Source organism: Neocloeon triangulifer, unplaced genomic scaffold, assembly GCF_031216515.1.
Source record: "Neocloeon triangulifer isolate White Clay Creek 2 clone unplaced genomic scaffold, ASM3121651v1 ptg000011l, whole genome shotgun sequence".
In the NCBI taxonomy this organism is placed as follows: Eukaryota; Metazoa; Arthropoda; class Insecta; order Ephemeroptera; family Baetidae; genus Neocloeon; species Neocloeon triangulifer.
Window position 1 is genome coordinate 46,325 of NW_026775553.1, and position 19,618 is coordinate 65,942.

At 36.3% G+C, this 19,618-nt stretch overlaps 1 protein-coding gene across 1 annotated transcript; it reads right to left on the bottom strand.

The window, feature by feature from the left end:
* Positions 1-7,172: 7,172 nt before the first annotated feature.
* On the bottom strand, positions 7,173-18,921 carry LOC132195870 (uncharacterized). Its single transcript, XM_059618142.1, has 3 exons — positions 18,589-18,921; positions 13,970-14,023; positions 7,173-7,772 (listed from the first exon to the last, which is right to left on the bottom strand). Exons 1-3 carry the CDS (start codon positions 18,858-18,860, stop codon positions 7,565-7,567), a joined length of 534 nt encoding a protein of 177 aa, XP_059474125.1. The 5' UTR covers positions 18,861-18,921; the 3' UTR covers positions 7,173-7,564.
* Between the last annotated feature and the right edge of the window lie 697 nt (positions 18,922-19,618).

Here is a 19,618-nt window from a genome sequence, read left to right on the forward strand (position 1 = left end):
ATTTTATCAGTTTGCGCGACAGGGTTTCCAAAGTTTTTCACTTATTTTTAGAATAGTCATTAATGCTAAGCACTCGGTGGTTGCACTCAGCCAGATGATATTGGGTGCATTTCTCACCGCATAGCAAACACACGCATGAATCACTTTCCTCGAAACACTGTTGGCGCTCGGAACTATTGCTACAGATTTGATTATGAAAGCCGTGCATGGCAAAGCGACAAAACACATGTCTTTTATCAAACAAGGGTTGTTTCCATACATCATTTCTCATTGCCGGCGTGTCATTGAATTTCACATTAAACCTATTTTCATGTTCAGAATTATAGCTCTCAAGGAACTTGACATAATTACCCGTCTCCGGGAGATCGTATTTTTCTTTCAAATCGGTAACAAACAATTTCTCATCGACTAATTTGTACACATAGGTGTTTTTGTTGTATTTTGAAACTCCCATTACTATCTTAAAATATCGAGATTTCACTTTTTCTAGTTCTTCAAAATCTTTTTCACTGAGATGTTGCCAAATAATTTCAATACCGTAAGAGGCCATCGGGGCAAATTTCAAATTAAACAATTTTTTCGCACAATCAATAGACAATTTTCTCAAATCTCCATACATATTCATCGCAGTTAGCGCATTTTCCTTTCTCCGTGCAATATGTTCAGTGAAATCTCTACCTGATCTTTGGAAGTAAATTCCTAAGTATGGGAAGTTTTTTACATATTCTATTTCATGGCCGTCAATCACTATTTTATCGTCCTTTGCATATTTCCCCTTTCCTCCTGTTGTGAATTTCATCATTTTTGTTTTTGAATAGTTAGGTTTCAAATAGTTTTCTTTAGCATATTCTACAAATTTGTTCATGACTGCTTCAATTTTCTTAACATCGTTACTAATAAACACCATGTCATCTGCATAGAAATAAAAGTCTACTCCTTCGATTGTTTGAAATATTTTCACAATATCATAGATATATATGTTAAAGAGGAGGGGACTCGAATTCATTCCTTGCTTGAATCCATTTGACTCAACAAAAGGCTCAGATTGAGATATTCCATCATTAATACTAATAAAATCTAAGTCTAAAAATTCGGCCAGTAACCTCAATTCCGTTTTGGACAATTTCTTTTGATTTATAATTTTTTGCAGCAGTATTTTTCTATTTGACAAGTCAAATGCTTTTGTGAGATCAATAAAAATAGCATACATCTTTGTGCCTTTTTCATTAACGGTTTCGATAATTTTTGATTGCAATTTCTGTGCCGCCTCGAGAGTTGACTTGCCAGGCATGAAACCGTATTGCTCCTCGGGTATTATGTTTTTAAATTTTTCCATTATTCTCCTGCTCAGAATTTTGTCAAGTAGTTTACATAATGTGTTGCTGAGGCAAATTCCTCTATATGAGTTACAGTCATTAACACTTCCTTTATTTTTGTACAAAAGTTTCATTGTGGAATATTTCCATTGCTTCGGAATTTTTCCCAAGGTCAGACATTTATTGAAAAATTTGTTGAAAAGTGGAAGCATGAATTGAACAAGGGATTTAATATTTTCATTTGTAATGAGGTCTGGGCCAGGAGCCTTTTTGTTTTTCAGATTTTTCACTGCCCAGAGAATTTCCGCGTCGAAAATTGGTTCGCAGGAAATTTCTTCATCATAATGGTTTAAGAGCGATTTTAGGTTTAAACTATCATCTCCTTGAAAGTTTTCACAGTTGAGTATTTTTGTCATGTGTTTAATCCAGTCTTCGAGGTCAATGGGGTTTTGTATTTTATCAATTATTTCGACTGGCTGTTTTAGGAAGCGGTAAGCTTCTTGTTCTGCCTCAAATATTATTTTTTCTTCTTGTTTCTTATTAAATGTGAGTTTTTTACTTTTTAGCAGAATTTTGTAATCTTTCTTAACATCCAGCAGTCTTTTCAGTAGGAATTCATTTCTGAAATTTGACATTAGGAGTGAGTGATAGATATGAACAAGGTCCCTTCTTTTCAGAAAGCATTCGCAATCAAACCATGGTTTACTTATTCTATTATTTTTGCGAGGGACCTGTTTTGATTTTTGAACTATGTCCAGAATGTGTAGATAAAAGGCTTCAACATTGTCATTATCGATCAAAGTATTTAAATTGACATAGTCATTATTAACTAGGAATTCAAGTCTCTCTAAATCAATTTTATATACTGGTTTTGCTTTATTTTCAGAGATTTTTGGTTGCTGTGAAGTAGAGTTGGAAATTGAGGCGGCACATGTCACCGGGTGGTGTTTCTTTTCTATTTCTCCTTTCACTTGAAATTCTTTTTTAGAGACAAAGTGGTTAGCAAAGATCAGATCAATTACACTGCCTCTCCAACCCGGGTGACCGTGTGTTGGCAAATTTAGATCATTGAACAATGAGAATCCATTTTTCTCCATTTTTTCGGTTAAGTACTTAGTTTTGCAATCATAATTTGTGGTTAATTTTTCAACACGATAGTTGAAATCCCCGAGAAGCAGAACTGGTTTATTATTACAATTTCTAATTTTCAGTAGAGTCATTTCTAAGTTATCTGAGAATTCATCCAGGTCATAACTTGGATGGAAGTAACACAAAACAATCACTAATTTTTCAAAAATTTGGATCAATGCAAAATCCTTAACTTCAATAGTTAACAATTGGTTAATTTAAAAAAAAAATCATAATTCAATTTTGAAAATACGTTTGCTCTTATAGCACAATTTGTTTGTATCTTTTTTCTGTTTCATCTCAGATTACAATGTATTTTCTTTGAAATTATATGAATCGCGTTATGGGCAGTGATTGCCTGTGTGCGATATAACTCAATTTGCAACCATAGAGACCCTAGGTAAAAAGATTTTATATAATTCTTTGCAATGGAAAATTATGATTATTTTGTTTCCTTGGCAATTTTTCAAGCGTTGTTTGGTTTTTCATCTCAACTTGTTTTTCAATGCTCATTCTCAGAAACGCAGGTAGTCAAACTGGCGTGAGAAGAAAGGCTCTCTATGCTTACATCCCTCCTGCATTTCTGAAAGAGTGCGTTCACCTACTCTGGTGTATTGAATGTTCTGGTCTGTCATTCGGAATAATTTAATCCCTTTGGCGACATACAGGCAACAACACGTCTGAGTTTCTGAAGACCTCGCTCACTCCTAACCCAACTAAAAAAAATTTGATTGCATTTATGATAAAAAATTTAAGACATCGATTCTTCTTCTTTTTATTACATTTTCCGTAGGACATTATTTTATAACAAATTCTGCAGGGATATTATCTTGAGGATATAATTTTTGCTTGTTTTTAAATAAAGATTAAGAAATTAAATAAAATAATTTGTTGTTCATAATAATGCATTGCTTTTTTTCCAGTAAAAATTGTACAGCCGCATGCTAACGTTTTTTGGGGTTTTAGTTATCATGAAGGCATCGGCGAGTAACGCATTAAATTTTTCGCTGTTCTCACTTTTTTTAGCCAATTTATTGGAGGTGGAAATAATTATATCCTATTACTATTTTTCAAGCTTGATTGCGCGCAGCAATGGAAGAGGCCAAAACGGAATGTAATAAGTATTTTACAACTATTAAATAGAATTTTACCGTTGCTTCAGTCAGTTAGCTTATGGGGGAAATTTAGTTTTTTTTCTTTCTCTTAAATCGTTGCAGCCAGGTTTCATTGTTAGAACCCACTTATGTAAAAACCAAAACAATATTTATATATGGTGAATAAAAGTCATCGATTTATTTAAATGCTAATATTGACTGCGTGTTATTAGCAATTAATGGAAAAGTGGTCCCGAATTATTTCCCTCCTTTTCCCTTTTCCCTCCTCCCCTTATTCAGGGAAAAGGTCTGCGCTGCTCACTGGCTCCCACAGCAGCCAAGAGCAGCAGCAGGCAGCGAGGAGCGAGGGAGGCAGCGAGCAAACGCAAACAGGGTGCGAATGTGTTGAGACGAGACTGCCGAGTGTGACACAAGTTTGCAGCATCCACCGTTTCCACAATGCAATCAGTTATGAGCAAGGACGAATTATCAACGTTGTTGAATTCTGGAGGACTAAGTGACAGTGAGTCTGAAGCTAGACGAAATGCACCTCCAGCACCTACGCCCAAGCGACCCGCAAAAGGACTTCTGTATCTAATTCGGTCACACTCTTTCTACACGATGCGCAATGCTAATATCCACTTTGAGGAAAAAGAGCAGTTCATCGGTTTAATAAAATAATAATATGTTTCGTTTATTTATAAATAATAATAAACACATAAATTGGCAAGGCAAATGTTGAATATTTTCCTGTGCGTCCAGTTACATGAGCTAAACCAATGAACTTTTATAAAAGATCATTCATTTTAAGTTTACTCCACTTCTTTGTTCATTCAGGAGAAAAAATAAAATTTTGATAAAATTATTATCAATTATTAAAAATTAATGAAGTCAATTTTTTTTAATTGAAAAAAGTAATAAGATTAACATGGTTAGTCACAGTTTATTAAAATATTTAGGGCGATCCAAATGCCTAACCAAGTCTAAGCCTACTTGACCCGACGGCCAAGTTAATATGCTTCTTTACTTTGGCTCACCGTGCTCTCTAGCTATGCGTCCGAGTGTCAAAGTCAAGAGGCAAAACTTTGCTGGCGATTTAAGTTTCAGGTTGAAGTAGGCTTTGAATTGCCCACTTAAAGCATTTTGGCAATTTGATAAAATACAATCTTAGCACTAATTCATTTCTCTTTTAACAGATTGAAACATCTCAAAGCTTGATTGAGTTGCCTAGGCCCATCGTACTCAATTTAAAAGTTTTGCTCCACGAGAAAGCTGAGGCTTTAGGACTGATTGGACAAAAAGAATGGGCAGAGATATTGAAAAAAGATGGAAAAATTCGAAATGTTCCTCACCCAGTAACTGCAGCATTCAGAGCTGGAATTATCCAGCTTTTGGGTACCAGTACGCTTTTGAATTACAGTTACAATGGCAGTCGGAAAGGCTCACGCGAGGCGCTCAGCCAGCATCACAAAAATGTTCTCTTCTCACTAAAGTGTTAGTATTTTATTTCCCTTGGTTTTATATTATATCTTTTAAACTTTTGTAGACGTCAGTTTTTTAAGTTCGGCCACTGACTAACTATTTGAAACAAATCCTTTCATTCGCATACTATGTACAAATATCAGGGATATCCAAAAGATTAACACGGCCTTATCTAAAACCCATACGCCAAGTTGACTTGGCCATCAGCATAAGTTCTGGTTTACTATACCAAAGAAGAGGAGCAGGCAGATCAAATTTGCCTTGGCCAGCCTTGACAATGTTAATTTTTTTATCTCCCTAAAGAATTTATACATGTATGCAAAGATATTGGCTTTTCAATTGACTGTATAAAAGAAAAGATTATTTTTTCAGTATTAATCATGAAATACGCCAAAGAGTACCAGATACCATTTCTCGGAAAGGAACATCTCAACATTGCAAAAATATTTAATGATGCGGGATGCAATTCTAAGCACAATGCACGTAGGAGAGTGAAGTGAGTGTTTCTTTTACTCAATTATATTACCAAAATATTTAATTTATTTATATTTTGCAGCTTGGTTAACAGAGAGCTTTTCGGTCAAGAGAAGGACACACTTTGAAATAAGAAGCAAAAAGTTATTTACTTTTATAACAAAATCTCCAAATTATAACAGATCATTCCATAATATGAGCAAAATGAATTGAAGAAAAAAATAACTAAAACTCATGCACTCCCAGTAATGCAATTTAAAATGTAATCCTTGGAAATGTGAATAATTATCTTGAAAGAATTATCAGAGAAGTTAAACTTTCTGGAATAATAACTATCCAGCCATTTACAATAAAAAGTTAATTGAATATTGTGTGCTCTGAATATAATCTACTTGAAAAACATCTGTAACTTGTTAATTTTGACATTAATTGTTGTCTGCAATTTCAAACACATAAAATGTTTTCAAAAATTTTAGTCGTCATTCCATCTGTCTTACAGTAATGTAACAACACGATATCCATGATCAAATCCATAAAAATGGAGCACATTTTTTGCACATTTTACTACCGCAATCTGTTATGTCATTAGAATAAGAACTATATGATTAAGAATTGCAGACTTAAAACTAACAGATTTTCTGAACTGCCTTGGTGGACCCTTTATTATTATTATTATAATACAGACTTTTACCTTGCCTGAATGCTACCTAGGTCAGCATTTTTAAAGTTGGCGCTTGATCAAAATATTTTTTTACTGAATGACTGCTTGCCTGCTTGTTAAAATGTAATTATTTTTAGTTAATGTTCGCTGGCCTGCATCCCACAAGGGTTTCTTAAAAAACTTCTACATTGTCCTAAATGATAATAATTGAATTTTGATAGAGGAAATGGCCGGAGTGTTGCGACATAATTTTTATTCAAACTAGAAGTAGTAGTTTCATTAATAATTAATTTAGTACTTTAATGTGTTGAAAACAGTAGAATAAATTGTCTGTTTAATATTACTTCAGAAGCACAGAGTCAAATTCTGAAATTCTTATTAGTTGCAAACTGTGTTTATTTATGTATTATATTGTATTATTAGGAAAAAATTTTACATTGAAATATGATAAAATGCCTTGAATTTTTCCCAAAATTAATGAACCTGCTTTCATAAAAATTTCCATGTAATTAAGAAACATTATATTGTTTATTATAAAATTATACGTATTATGTAACGAAATGGTTTCAAACATTGATTATAAATATTATGTAACCTGAATCAACCTTATTGGAATATATTTCAATTCAATTGTATTGGAAGATCAATTTTTCAACTGACTTCTGCTGACTTCCTTGAAATATTGAAAACATTAACTATGCAATTCTTCTGGAACCTATTGAAAGTAGGTGTAAAATTTTTGTGATATGATATGAGTTCCATTTTTTTTTAAACAGCTAAATGTAACCTGTAATATTTAATAATCACTGGTTTATTAACCATTTTCACCTGATGTAAAGCTCTTAACGAAGAATTTTGTAGTAAAAAAGATTTCCTTTCATACGTCTCATACGAGTAATAATTTTCTGTATTGACAAAAATATTTGATGCAATTGTATTGAAATAAAACGAAAATTAATGAAATTAGCAGCGCATTTAATTAATTACGTCATAAAAAAAACCTGGATGACGTCATATTTTAGTGACGTCATATGCTAGTGACGTCATATGCTTGTGACGTCAAACTGGCCGCCGTCTGAAAGGTTTCGGAAAGGTAGCAGAAAGGCTTTACAAAAGGTTGCAAGCGGCATTCATAGAAAGGGCTTGTAAGAGTAGAGTAAAGGTATCGGAAAGGTTGCTGAAAGGCTTCACAATTTAAACAAACGAGACACTTTCATACCTGTAAGAAGCCATTAATTTTTCAAAATAATGGTGTCCTAATGGTTTCGTAAAGGCTTCCCTGTGCATAAGTAAGGAATGGTTTCGTAAAGGCTTGGTAAAAGTTTATGAAAAGTAAATTAATGGCACGCTTTTTTCTCTTGAGTTTCTCTCAAATACAATAAAAAATTACAGGCACCTTCTATGAAGTCCTACCCAAGCTCGGTGTTTGCTCCTGTCCAGTTGGAGAGGGTGGTGCATTCTGTAAACACCAAGCTTTGCTTGTCAAGCACTTTAACATTTCCCTGCCTTCGGCACCTCCACTTCTCAGCGGTGACCGATTGGAAATTGCACGGTTGGCCCTCAGCAGCAAGTGTCCCGAGTTGAAATTCTTTCTCGGACGCACTGAAGCTGCTCCAACTGAAACAGACCCACATGATAATGGTTTGTAAGAGCAATAAATATATGAATAAAAAATAACTAATTTATATGGCAGAGATAGAGAAATCTTGTGAGATAGAAACAGATTTTCAAATGGACCTTGATGAGTGCGATGTCGAAATGGAGCATCAAGATATTAACCCTTTCGAAGAGGCTGACAAGGAGGACTTGGTAAAAGAGTGCAAGGAATCATTTGCCAACTTACTCGATTTGGCAAAATCTGACGTGTCCAATGAATTGCTACAAAGATTAAATAGGTCTCTGAACAAACCTAAAAACCCACCTGCTGCCACAGCCTCCATTGTGGCCATCTACAGGCAAATTGCTTCCGTCTGCTCTAGAAGCGGACGAATTCCGATCCAAACAACTGGGCGAGCAAGAAGGCGAGATGGGGTCTCCAAGGGCGCTGCTCGAGTCCCTTTAGGTCGTCCAGCTAAACTTCAGCAGCACCCAGCAGCAGATGAGGCACCACCAAAGAAGGCTCCATCATTCAAAGGGAGGAAAGCTCCAGAAAAAAAAGCTCCAGCCGAGAAAGTGAAGAAAACGTCTGCAGTCACTCGGGGCAAAAGTTCATTGAGGACAACAGTTGTCAATATGAAATTTTTTGTATCAAAACATTCCTCATAGTGTGCTGAACATTTCTCCATAAGGAAAAGCCGGCGCAAATGAAATGGGAAGTAATGAGAGTTGAAATAAAATTAGGCGTTTATTAACTACTTTTAATGCATACAGATGTAAAAACGCCACCTAGACGGGAGTTTCCTCTTAAAAAACCGTCACGCCACATGTAGTGTATTAATGAACTAGCATAAAAATGGGACAATTTTATCGATTTAAGGCATTTAAGGGCGATATTTTTGGGTACTCTACAATCCTGATTGAATTTTGAATTAATTGATTTTTGCAAAACTCCCACATGAGGGGAAATTGCACGCACACCACGAACCAGACCACCCCACAAACCGGCAACTCGGAGTTGGGCAACCCCCAAGATTAATTTTTGCAGAAGCCGCGAGCGAGGGGTGGAGGCGCAGCGAGGTCGAGGACGTGGGGAAGGCCGTGCGGAGGGCGAGGACAAAAGGGCGGCTGTGTTCGTGGGGGGGCTCCGCAGGAGCCCCCCACGATCCCCGCCCTTTTGTCCCGCCCGGAGCCGGCCTTCACCACGTCCTCGGGCGAGCGCGCCTCCAGCCCGAAGCTCGCAAACCCACAACGTAGTTGCCCACAAAAGGAGTTGTCTGCAAACGGACTTGTAAGCAATAGAAACATAGATATTTGTACTTTTTATTAAAAAAAAATCTGATTTGATGTACCTAGCGACCCTGAGCTGAAGTGTATCCTCTTTTTTTAGCTTCAAATTGTGCGGTAAATTATGCTGCTTTTTTGGCCGTCACCCTTAATTTTGGAAATATTTTCGGGATTCACAAATCGATATTTTCGTAAAATCGTCCCTTTAAATGCGACGTCCTTGCTCTTTAATTCGTCTTTCATCCGCCAGGCATCGCACACGCAGCCTCAGTGCTGTGCATATGGCAAATAACAATGGGAATTTTCAAATTTAATTTCACGATTTTTTTACTTTCGGAACGTTTGCGCGCACAAATTTCTTTTGGAAACTCATCAAAATTGGCCCCTTTTTCTATAGAAAATTTTCATTTCAAAATTTACAACTGTTGTCCTAGGTAGCCTTGTACCCTCACTCAGCCTAAAAGAAAGAGAAACTTAAGCCAAGCTGTCCGTGAAAATGTTGCAAATGCCAAATCTCACTAGTGCCACTACAAATGTTATTTTTTTCAATTCACAAAAAAAAAAAACTGTAAATTTAAACATCAACGACTTGATGTATAAAACATATTTCATTACAAATTGTAGCTTTTCAATATCAGTAAAAATTGATCTGATTCAAATAAATTGAATTTATAATAAATGTATGATTCTTTCTTTGAAAAATATGTAATCCATACACCACAGCTAATTGTCGTAAAAAAAAGGAACCAATGCTCAGCATTACTTACTTAGTATTGGCGTAGCAACATTCAAATTTTAAATCACGAAACTAATATCACAGGTTTGAGGACTTCATTATTTTCCCAGTGTTGTTGATTTGCATCAACTGATGTTCAATGAGGGGTAGGAGGGGCAAGTTGCCTGCCCTCCAAACTACTTGCCTGCAAACAGGGCTTTTGATTGGCGAAATTTTGAATTTCAGCGCGAAATCCACACAATGCGCCCTACTGAAATAGCTTTCGGAAATTCGCACCCCGGTGACCTGTGACCTTTTTGGAAATCTTTTACGTGTGTGACACATGGATGGAAAGCGGACGTCAGGAGGAACATTTTGATATCCGGATTTTTGTTGTAGCATCAAGAGAAATGAAGTTATCAATGATTTTGTATGGCAAAAGTTCGAATATGATGAAAAAGTTATATGAAAATCATTGATAACTTTTGACCATGTTTAATACATGGTCTGAAAGATTAAGCCAAGGCAATCAATTTTTGTCATTATACATTTGGTCGTCACTCTAACAGGAAAAACGTTACAGAGGTTGAAAGTGAATTTTCCACAAAAAAATGCTCAAGAAAACCGCGTTTTTTGCTCTTTGATCCCGAATATCTCGAAAATGAAAAAAAAGTATCACCAATTTTCAATATATTGTTCATTACTAACTGCAGCAACTTTGGGCTATTTTGGAATCAAAAAAATTTGTTGCCTTCTTTGGTAGCGACTCAAATAATTGAGCTAAGAAAAAGTGACCTTCGGATTTGACCTTTGACCTAGGTCACTATCGCAAAGTTGTAGGGCATTTAATTCCGAACAAATTTGCTAATACACTCATACGTGCTATCTGCACCAGGTGATGAGATATTTTCGATTTACGAAAACACCTTTTTTCAAAATCAGCAACTTTGAACCCCTGTAAAATAGGCAATTTTGAGAATTTTCAAAAATCCTTCTAAACTATTTGTCTACACCCTAAGAGCAATCAACCTGCCAAATTTATTCAAATCGGTTGACCCTTTCCAAAAGTGTGGCGGTTTTAAATAAAAAGTGCTTTACTGCATAAAATCTATTAATATATAAATATAACTGGCTTTAATATTTGAAAGTAATGACTTGATTTGGCATTTCGATGAATTAAATGTGGAAAATGCTATTAATAACGATAATTTTTAAATAGCATTAAATAAGAAACTGAAAAAACATCCGATTAAAGCGAGTTTTTAATAATAAAATTGTTTGAATTTGCCAAACGTAAAATATAAATATTACTGGCTTCAAAAATTTAGAGTAACATTACTTGATCTGGCGTTTCGAGGAAATAAAGTAAAAATTGCATAAATTAAGAATTTAGAAAAATTGCAAAATAAAGTGTGTATTAAATAATAATAATAATAAGCAAAATATAAAATGATATAAAATACTGACCTTAATGATTTAAAGAACGACTTTATCTTGCTTTTGAATAATAAAATTTGCAAAATTCTTTCAATTCCATTAATGTAAAAAGAGCATTCATTAATAAATTATATAAACTTCTGCATAAAGCGAGTAGTTAATGATACAAATGTTTAAATTTTCCAGAAGTACAATATAAATAATATTGGCTTTAATAATTTAAAGCGTTGACTGAAATTGGCGTTCCGAGAAAATAAATGTTAAAAGTTCATAGAAATGAAGAGATCGGGCTTTTCCTCGTTGCAAAAATTGTTAAAAGTTCAAATTGCATTAATTAAGAAAGTAAAGTAACTCCCAAATAAAACGAGTTTTTCAATAATAAAAGTGTTAAAAAATTTGCCACAAGTGAAATATAAATATTACTGGCTTTAACAATTTAACGTAATGACTTGATTTGGCGTTTCAACGTTTTAAATGAGCAATATACTTTCAATAATATTTATGTTAAATCTGCATAAATTAAGAAACTAAAAAAAAAATCCGAAAGCGAATTTTTAATAATTAAAAAGTGTTTCAATTTTCGACAAGCAACATAAAAATATAACTGACTTAATTATTTAAAAAACGACTTAATTTGGCGTTTTTTTATTTACTCATTTATTCTCCATTCGATACAGTCATGAGTCATGAATACAGCAAAAAAAACCATACATAAAATTACAGAAAAAGCTGAAAATACTTTTTAATTTGGCGTTTTGAAATTTTAAATGTGAAAAATGCTTATAATTAGAATAATGGTACAATTGCATCAATTAAGAAAAAAAACTTCCGGATATAACGAGTCATTCTTAGAGAAGGTGTTTAAAAATTAGCTGCAAGTAAAATATAAATATTACTGGCTTTAATAATTCAAAGGGATGACGTGGTCTTAGAATGAAAAAAATCAATTCGAAACATAATTTACTTCAGATTAACGCTCTTTTGTTCTAAACCGCAGGACCATAATTCGTTTATCTCGTCTCTGCTCTTTATGTCAGATCTGTGATTATATTTTTAGGAATTATAAATTAACAATTAGTTTTCATAGAGAAATTATCTTTCCATTTTGGTCTCTATTAATTCGTTATAAAAAACAGGCAAGTTGAAAGATGAAGTTTTTTTATTATGATATATAGAGAATGATGCATATTAAAAAAATACAATCATCGGAAAATATGTTTCACTTAGAGAGAGAAAAGATGGTGATGCTAAAAGACACTTTTGCTTAGCATTTGCCTCTGAAGATCAAACTGCTGTCAAAAAAATTTGATGCTGCGAGGTACAGGTTCCGCGCGTTTTTTCGTTTGTATTTCCTATTTTAATAAATTTTTTTTGATTTGTTGAAATTTATCGAGGCCAAAAAATTGCTGTTAACACCTCACAATCACCAATAATTCGATCAAAATTAATAAATATTTTTAACGCGGAGCGACGAAATTGTGCGATTGCCGCGCGTTTTTTTCAGTTCTCCGCCATTGTTATAGCAAAGAATGAGCACAAAAATTCGGTACAACAATTGAGAAAACGAAATATACAAAATTTGTGTTGACTTTCAATGGCTTAAAAATATTGGAAGATATTAAAAGTCGCATTTTGTTTGGAATTCAAACTGCAAATCAATTTCCCCATTACTTTTGCGCGTTGCGTAACAAAATAGTTGTTCCACTATTTCTCAGCTTTTTGTAACTTTTACTTATCGGCCCAACTTAGGCGATTAGGTTTCCATTCTTGGTCTTATGGGTTCTTGCAAGGATCTTTTATTTATAAATGAAAGATCCTTGGGTTTTTGTAACTAGGATTGGCTGCCAATCGATTCTATACAAATGTAATACTTGCCTTTTTGACATTCACGTTTACCAGTGAATAAAAAATTGAAGTTCAATTGAAACTGAACAAAAGTCAACAAAAAGAATCAAAATGCGAAAGTGGAACTCGTCTTTTGGCAAAGAAAAGGAATTTACCGTGATTCAGAGAACACAATCGGGTCGTTTTAAATTTAGAGAGGGGAGAACGGTCGATATGCAACAATGCGGCACAGGCACAAAGGTTGACGAGGGCACAAATTTTCCAAGCAACAAAACTTGCCTCTTCCATCGCGCACTGCAGCGACAGGACGCGTGGAAACATCAAAAGTGCACGTTTTGCCCAATTACTCCGTGAAAATAACATTCTTTCATGTAACAACGGCCCACAATGCCCACGAGCTGTCGCCGCAAAACGTGCGCGACTTGCGCGAGTTAATTTGTATAAATCTGCAATTTTCGCTCTTCTCAGCGTAACTTTTGGAATTTTCAAAGCGTTGACGCAGTGCGGCGTTGTTCATTTAAAACTGCTGCATGTTATCAACTCGAGAAAGTAATCGCAGAACAAGCAAAAAGTATTCTGATCCTCTCCTTGATGAAAAAAAAAACTATTATTTTTTTATATAAGAAAAAAAACATGTTTTTATCAAACAAGAATACTGATGCGGCGAGGAACAGAGGTTTTTCTCTCACTTTTGGTCTCATGATCCTTCAAAATCAAAGTTAATTCGATTCCTTGTCTTTGGCGATAAATCTTTTTGTTATTGTATACGCGGCATGAGTTGTTGTTGATATAAAATTAAATATGCGGCAAGTCATGGGGTTAGGTTTCAAAGTTATAAAATCCCAAACGCTGCACGCACTTAAATGGCTCTCGAAATTTAATATTTCAAATGGACAAAAATGTTGCCTGCAAAAAAGAAGCTTTTTGTACTCACCATGAGTGCGATACTTCTCGCCGGGGCCGGTTCAGTTTCCCACTCGTCGCGCGTCTGAAACAAAAGACATGGAATTATTTCGTGCGTTTAAAATTTCGGTTCAGCGTAATGCCGTAAAATGCCCAAGGAAGATATAAATATATGGTGCTCATGATAATAATAAGGCTGGGTACGAATTCGGGAAACCGTTTACGAAACCCGGTTTCGTCGCTCAAATTTTGCATGTATTATAATTTCAATGAAATAGGGGATTCAGTTTAATTTATGATTATGGCTAGTTTCCGATTCACCAAAAAATTACGAGTGCTAACTTTTACATCAATTAAGTTAATTGGGTAATAGGGGTGAGCAGGGGTGAATTTCTGGAAACTAATTGAACATCAAGTGCGTAACATGATTTTAGGCTAAAATTTTGTGAGGAATTAATTAATTAATTTAATTAATAGACTAAAATAACATCTGGCAATCGATCTGGCTTTAAATTTTACCATTTACAAATGTCTCGCTCTAAAATTACAGTTAATTTCTTGAAATTTAAAATCAGGGGTTGAAATTAAATTAAAAGCGCAAAATTAACACTGGCAATCGCTTGGGCTTCAAATTTTACCCTAGAATCATGTAGTGTACTTCAATTTGTTTGTATTTTAGTTAATTACTAATTAAGGGTTGAAATTAAGATTTTTCATTCAAATCAAATACTCCATTGATTTCCTCACAAAATTTTAGCCTAAAATAATGTTACGCACTTGACGTTCAATTAGTTTCCAGAAATTCACCCCTGCTCACCCTTATTACCCAATTAACTTAATTGATGTAAAAGTTAGCACTCGTAATTTGTAAGTCCATTTTGGTGAATCGGAAACTAGCCATAATCATAAATTTAACTGAATCCCCTATTTCATTAAAATTATATAATACATGCAAAATTTGAGCGACGAAACCGGGTTTCGTAAACGGTTTCCTGATTCGTACCCAGCCTAAGAAAATTACACAATAAAAAAGGAAGAGCTTGCCTTCTGCAAGCTCATATAAGAGCACTTTCTCTTGGCCTGACCCAAAACCAAAAAATAAATAAATAAATAACAAGTCATATCATACAAAGGGAAACCGGTGGCCATTTTTGGACATTTTGTAAAATCTTAAATAGTGATTCTATCAAAACCCTTCAATTTTTTTGTTTTTCCAACATTTTTTATTCCGAACGCTGATCAAAAAGATAGAATCGTGCTAAAATGGGGCTGATGTGAATAATGTTAAAAATTGCACACATGAAGAAGTAACAAATAATTTCAGAATACAAAAATGAATTATTAATAATTAAATTTGTTTAGCAATTCGCCACAAGTAAAGTATACTCTCGATTCATGCCTCTTCCAACCGCAGTCGGCCGAATTCAAATCGAGTGTCGGCCCGGGGGTCGGCGGGGGGCCGCCAGGGGCCTGCGTCGAATGATCCGTCTCGTTCCGAGCGAACACGCGCGTGTAAAATCCCGTAAGCCAAATTGCATGTCCAAAAATTTGGCATTCCGGCCGAACCCTGCAAAAATTGGCCCGAAAATAAATTTCATTATGGTATTTGAAATCCAAAATCGGGCCACCGGAACACGAGTCAGAGCCGCCGGCGTGTGCTTGCCCATTCTCCCATAAACCCTGAATTTCAGGTGCGAAGGAAATAAGGTCTGAGCGAAAAACGGACGAGCACGCAAAAAAGTAAATTAAATTCCAGATCGAATGGTGTTGGCGCCATTTTTCTCGCTAGGGTATAGGCGCCCGGGAAACAAATTTCAAAATAAAAAATGCGTTTGGGGTCCCCGGGGGTCGCGAATTAGGCGGATTAATATGTATTTAAGAAGATCGTATTGCCAAACGCCGAGGGCTGTCTCAGAACGCCAATTTAATGAAATATATTTAAGAGGAATTTAATTTCAAATGAGAGCTCAAAGTTTCAATAATTTCAAACGGGATTTTACTTATAGTTTTCCAATGAAATGGTGCAATATTTTGTAATATTTTTATGAATATATGAATGCATTTATTCAAAGGTAGATTTAATTAATGTGAACTCCTGTTGTACACCTAATGGTGTGTTTAATAAATACTCTAATCTAAAAATTCACTTCTTCTTTATTGGCACATTAATAAAATAAGATGAAAAGAAAATGTTTACAAAATAGAGTTAATTTTAATAATCAATAAATTTGATGAAATAAAATGGATTGGCGATTCAAATGAAAAATTGCTAATCACAACGAGACAAAGTATCTTTGTGATCTTGATTTTATGGAAAGCCTCGGACCAATTTTTGAATTCATTTTTTATTTAAACCTGCCTCGGAACGCTCTGGTAAAATTGGCGCAAAAATATCCTTGATTTCGGTTTATAATAAACGAAAATCGGACAACCACGCAAAAAGTACATTAAATTCCAGATCGAATGGTGCTAGCGGCGTTGATATCGCTAGTGTAGGAGCCAGGGAAACAAATTTCAAAATAAAAAGTGCGTTTGGGGCCCCCGAGTGGGCCGCAAATCGGGCGGATTAATATGTATTTCAGAAGATAATATTTCCTTTAAAGTAGTGGGCCGAAAAGAGATGATAACCGACGAAATACATAATTTCCTTAATAATTACGATTGAAATTCTCATTTCATTTTGCCACCCTTGTGGAATTTATTGCCTCTTGAATAAAAAAATTTGCAAAGTAAATATAAGTGAAATTAAAAATAAAAAAATTGTTCTTGTCCATAAATTGTGACGCACTTTTTTGTAATAATTCTGTGCATATTATGTAAGTTGTATAGCTGGCGAGCTAATTGCTCGTCAGTTAACATGAGCACCATAGCCGATACGCTTTCGAGCTTGGCTGGACTTGTATCTTTTAAAAAAAATAAATATATTTTCCTAAAAAAAAAAAATTACCTTTCTTCACAAACGGTTGGACGGCGCGGGTGTCCGGCCCGCGGCGCCCTGCACGTGTCCGGCGCCAGGGCGGTCGGACGAGAAGTCGCGGCGGACATCGATCACGTCTCGTGGGTAATACGGGACGAGATCACTTGCGCACGGCCGGAGAACGTTAGCGCCGGCGCCAGCCAACGCGCCATCAAAATGACTTCATTAATTTTGTGTTGCGCGGTTTAAAATGTGAAAAATGCTTTCATTAAGATTAATATTATAACAGCATAAATTAAGAAATTAAAAAAAAATAATAATAAACGAGTTTTTATTATAAAAGTGTTAAAATTTGCCTCAAGTAAAATATAAATTATACGGGCTTTTATAATTTAAAAAACAAATTAACTCAGAGTTTCAAAATATTAAATGTGAAAAATGCTTTTAATTGGGATAATGTTAAATTTGCATAAATTAAGCATCTAAAAAAACTTCCAAATAAGGAGAGTTTTTAATTATAAAAGTTAAAATTTGCGACAAGTCAAATATAATACTGGCTTTAATAATTTTAAGTGTTACTGGCATTGGTATGTTTTGAGGAATTAAATGTGAAAAATTTTTTTAATGAGGATAATTTTAAAATTGCGTAAATTAAAAAACTGAAAAAAATTCGGATAATGGAAAAAGATTTAAAAATAAAAGAGATTTTATTTTTGCCACAAGTATAATATATAAATATTTCTATAGTTGAAAGTTGAAGTCAAGTTTATTTATGAAAGCGAATGATGAAAATTAACAAAATATTCCGCGTCAAATGGTCCGTCTCGTTCCGAGCGAACACGCGTGTAAAATCGCAGAAGCCTCGCAAAAAGATTATTTTGAAAACTTTTCAAAAATATGGCAATTTGGCCCCGGCCGGACCAGGCGGCCCCTGGAAAAATTGGCCCGAGAATATGCTTCATCCGAGTATTTAAAAATCCGAAATGGGGCCACCCGAACGCGAGTTCGAGCCGTCGGCGTGTGCGCGCTTTTCGTTCTCGCATAGGAAAAAGCAAAGCGACCCACAAAACTCGGAGGCGCCTTTTTTTAATAAAAGTCCTCGGGAATTCTCCATTTATGCATTTTTTAACCTGCGGTAGGCCGAATTCAGCCGCGGCTGAAGAATTTGGGCCCGGGGGCCGGAGAGGAGCCGCCGAGGGCCCGCGGCGATCGATGCACCTCGGTCCGAACGAAACGCGTGTAAAATCCCATAATGCGGAATTTATGCCGAAAAATCGGTAATTCGGCCGCGGCGGGACTTGGCGACCGCTAGAAAAAAGAAAAATCGGTCCGAAAATAATCTTCATTTTGGTTTTTCATAAACAAAAATCGGGCCACCGGAATGCGAGCGGCGTCCGCCGGCGTGTGCTTGCCCATTCTCCAATAAACCCTGAATTTCCGGTGCGAAGGAAAGGTCTGACAAAGAACGGACGACCAAGTGTAAAAAGTAAATTAAATTGCGGATCGAATGTGCTAGCGCCGTCGTCCTCACTAGGGACAGGAGCCGGGGAAACAAATTTCAAATATATAAAAACAGCGTTCGGGGTCCCCGGGGGTCCGCGAATCGGGCGAATTTTGAATTTCTCAACACATAAAAGATACTGCCTGTAAAGTGATGGGCCCAAGAGAGATGATGCACTACTCCTACCAATGAAATAACAAAATACAAAATAAATTTCAAAAGACCTACATACCTTTCTTCACAAACGGTTGGAAGACGCGGGTGTCCGGCCCGCGGCGCCCCGCACGTGTCCGGCGCCAGGGCCGCCAGGTCGGTTGGACGAGAAGTTGCCGCGGACATCGGTCGGGTCTCCTCGGGACACGGGACAAGACCACTTGCGCACGGCCGGAGAACGTTCTTCCTCGGCACACTCCCACGCAATAATGAATGAGAGGCATGAGAGCGGCGGCGGTGACTCATGTTATTGGAATGCCAGGAATGCGAGCAGCGAGCACCGATCGGCATTCCAGACGCGTTTGCGCTGCGGCCTTGATCCAGGCAGCACTCGCTATTGGCGCACGCGAGCCGGCAGGATAGAGGCGGCGAGTCAGCCGAAGCGAATGCGGCGTTGCCAATGGCTCGGCCCACGGACGTGCGCCGGCGCCATCCAACCCGCCAGCAAAGAAACGATTGTGGGCGGCGCCTCCCTATTCCCAATGTGTTACGCTGGTACAACGATATAAAATGGAAAAATTGATACTCGACTCCTTCTTTCTTCATAATTATCCTGTATTCTTATCATTACCATTCTTATAGAAACAAACGAACACGCCGAGCCGTGCCCACTTTTAACTATTTAGTCAGACTGCATTTTGCATAAATAATGCTTGGACTCGTTTTTTTTAATGCTTACCATGGAAATAAAAATGAAACCAAGCCAGTACATTTTTAATGTAAATAATTTTGGGGACGGCCTTGAACTGGTAAGTCAACAACACACGCTGGTGTTTTGCTCCTCAGATTTTGACCTTTCTTTCGCATACATCTGAGGTTACAGACAAACCAGGAGGGCCGAGGGGCCTATGAATTGCCCCACCACGCAACCACCGGGGTAGTTCGTCCCTTGCTCTCCGGTGAGAACTGAAAAATCTAAAAATACCGAAATGACTGGTGGAACTGGAGTGCTGCTTGCCTTTGTCTGCGTTGCCCTTCTGCACCTGCCGTGGTCCCGCTCAGATGCCCCGAGGACGACCGGCCCTGGCGATGTCCGGTTCACCACCCTG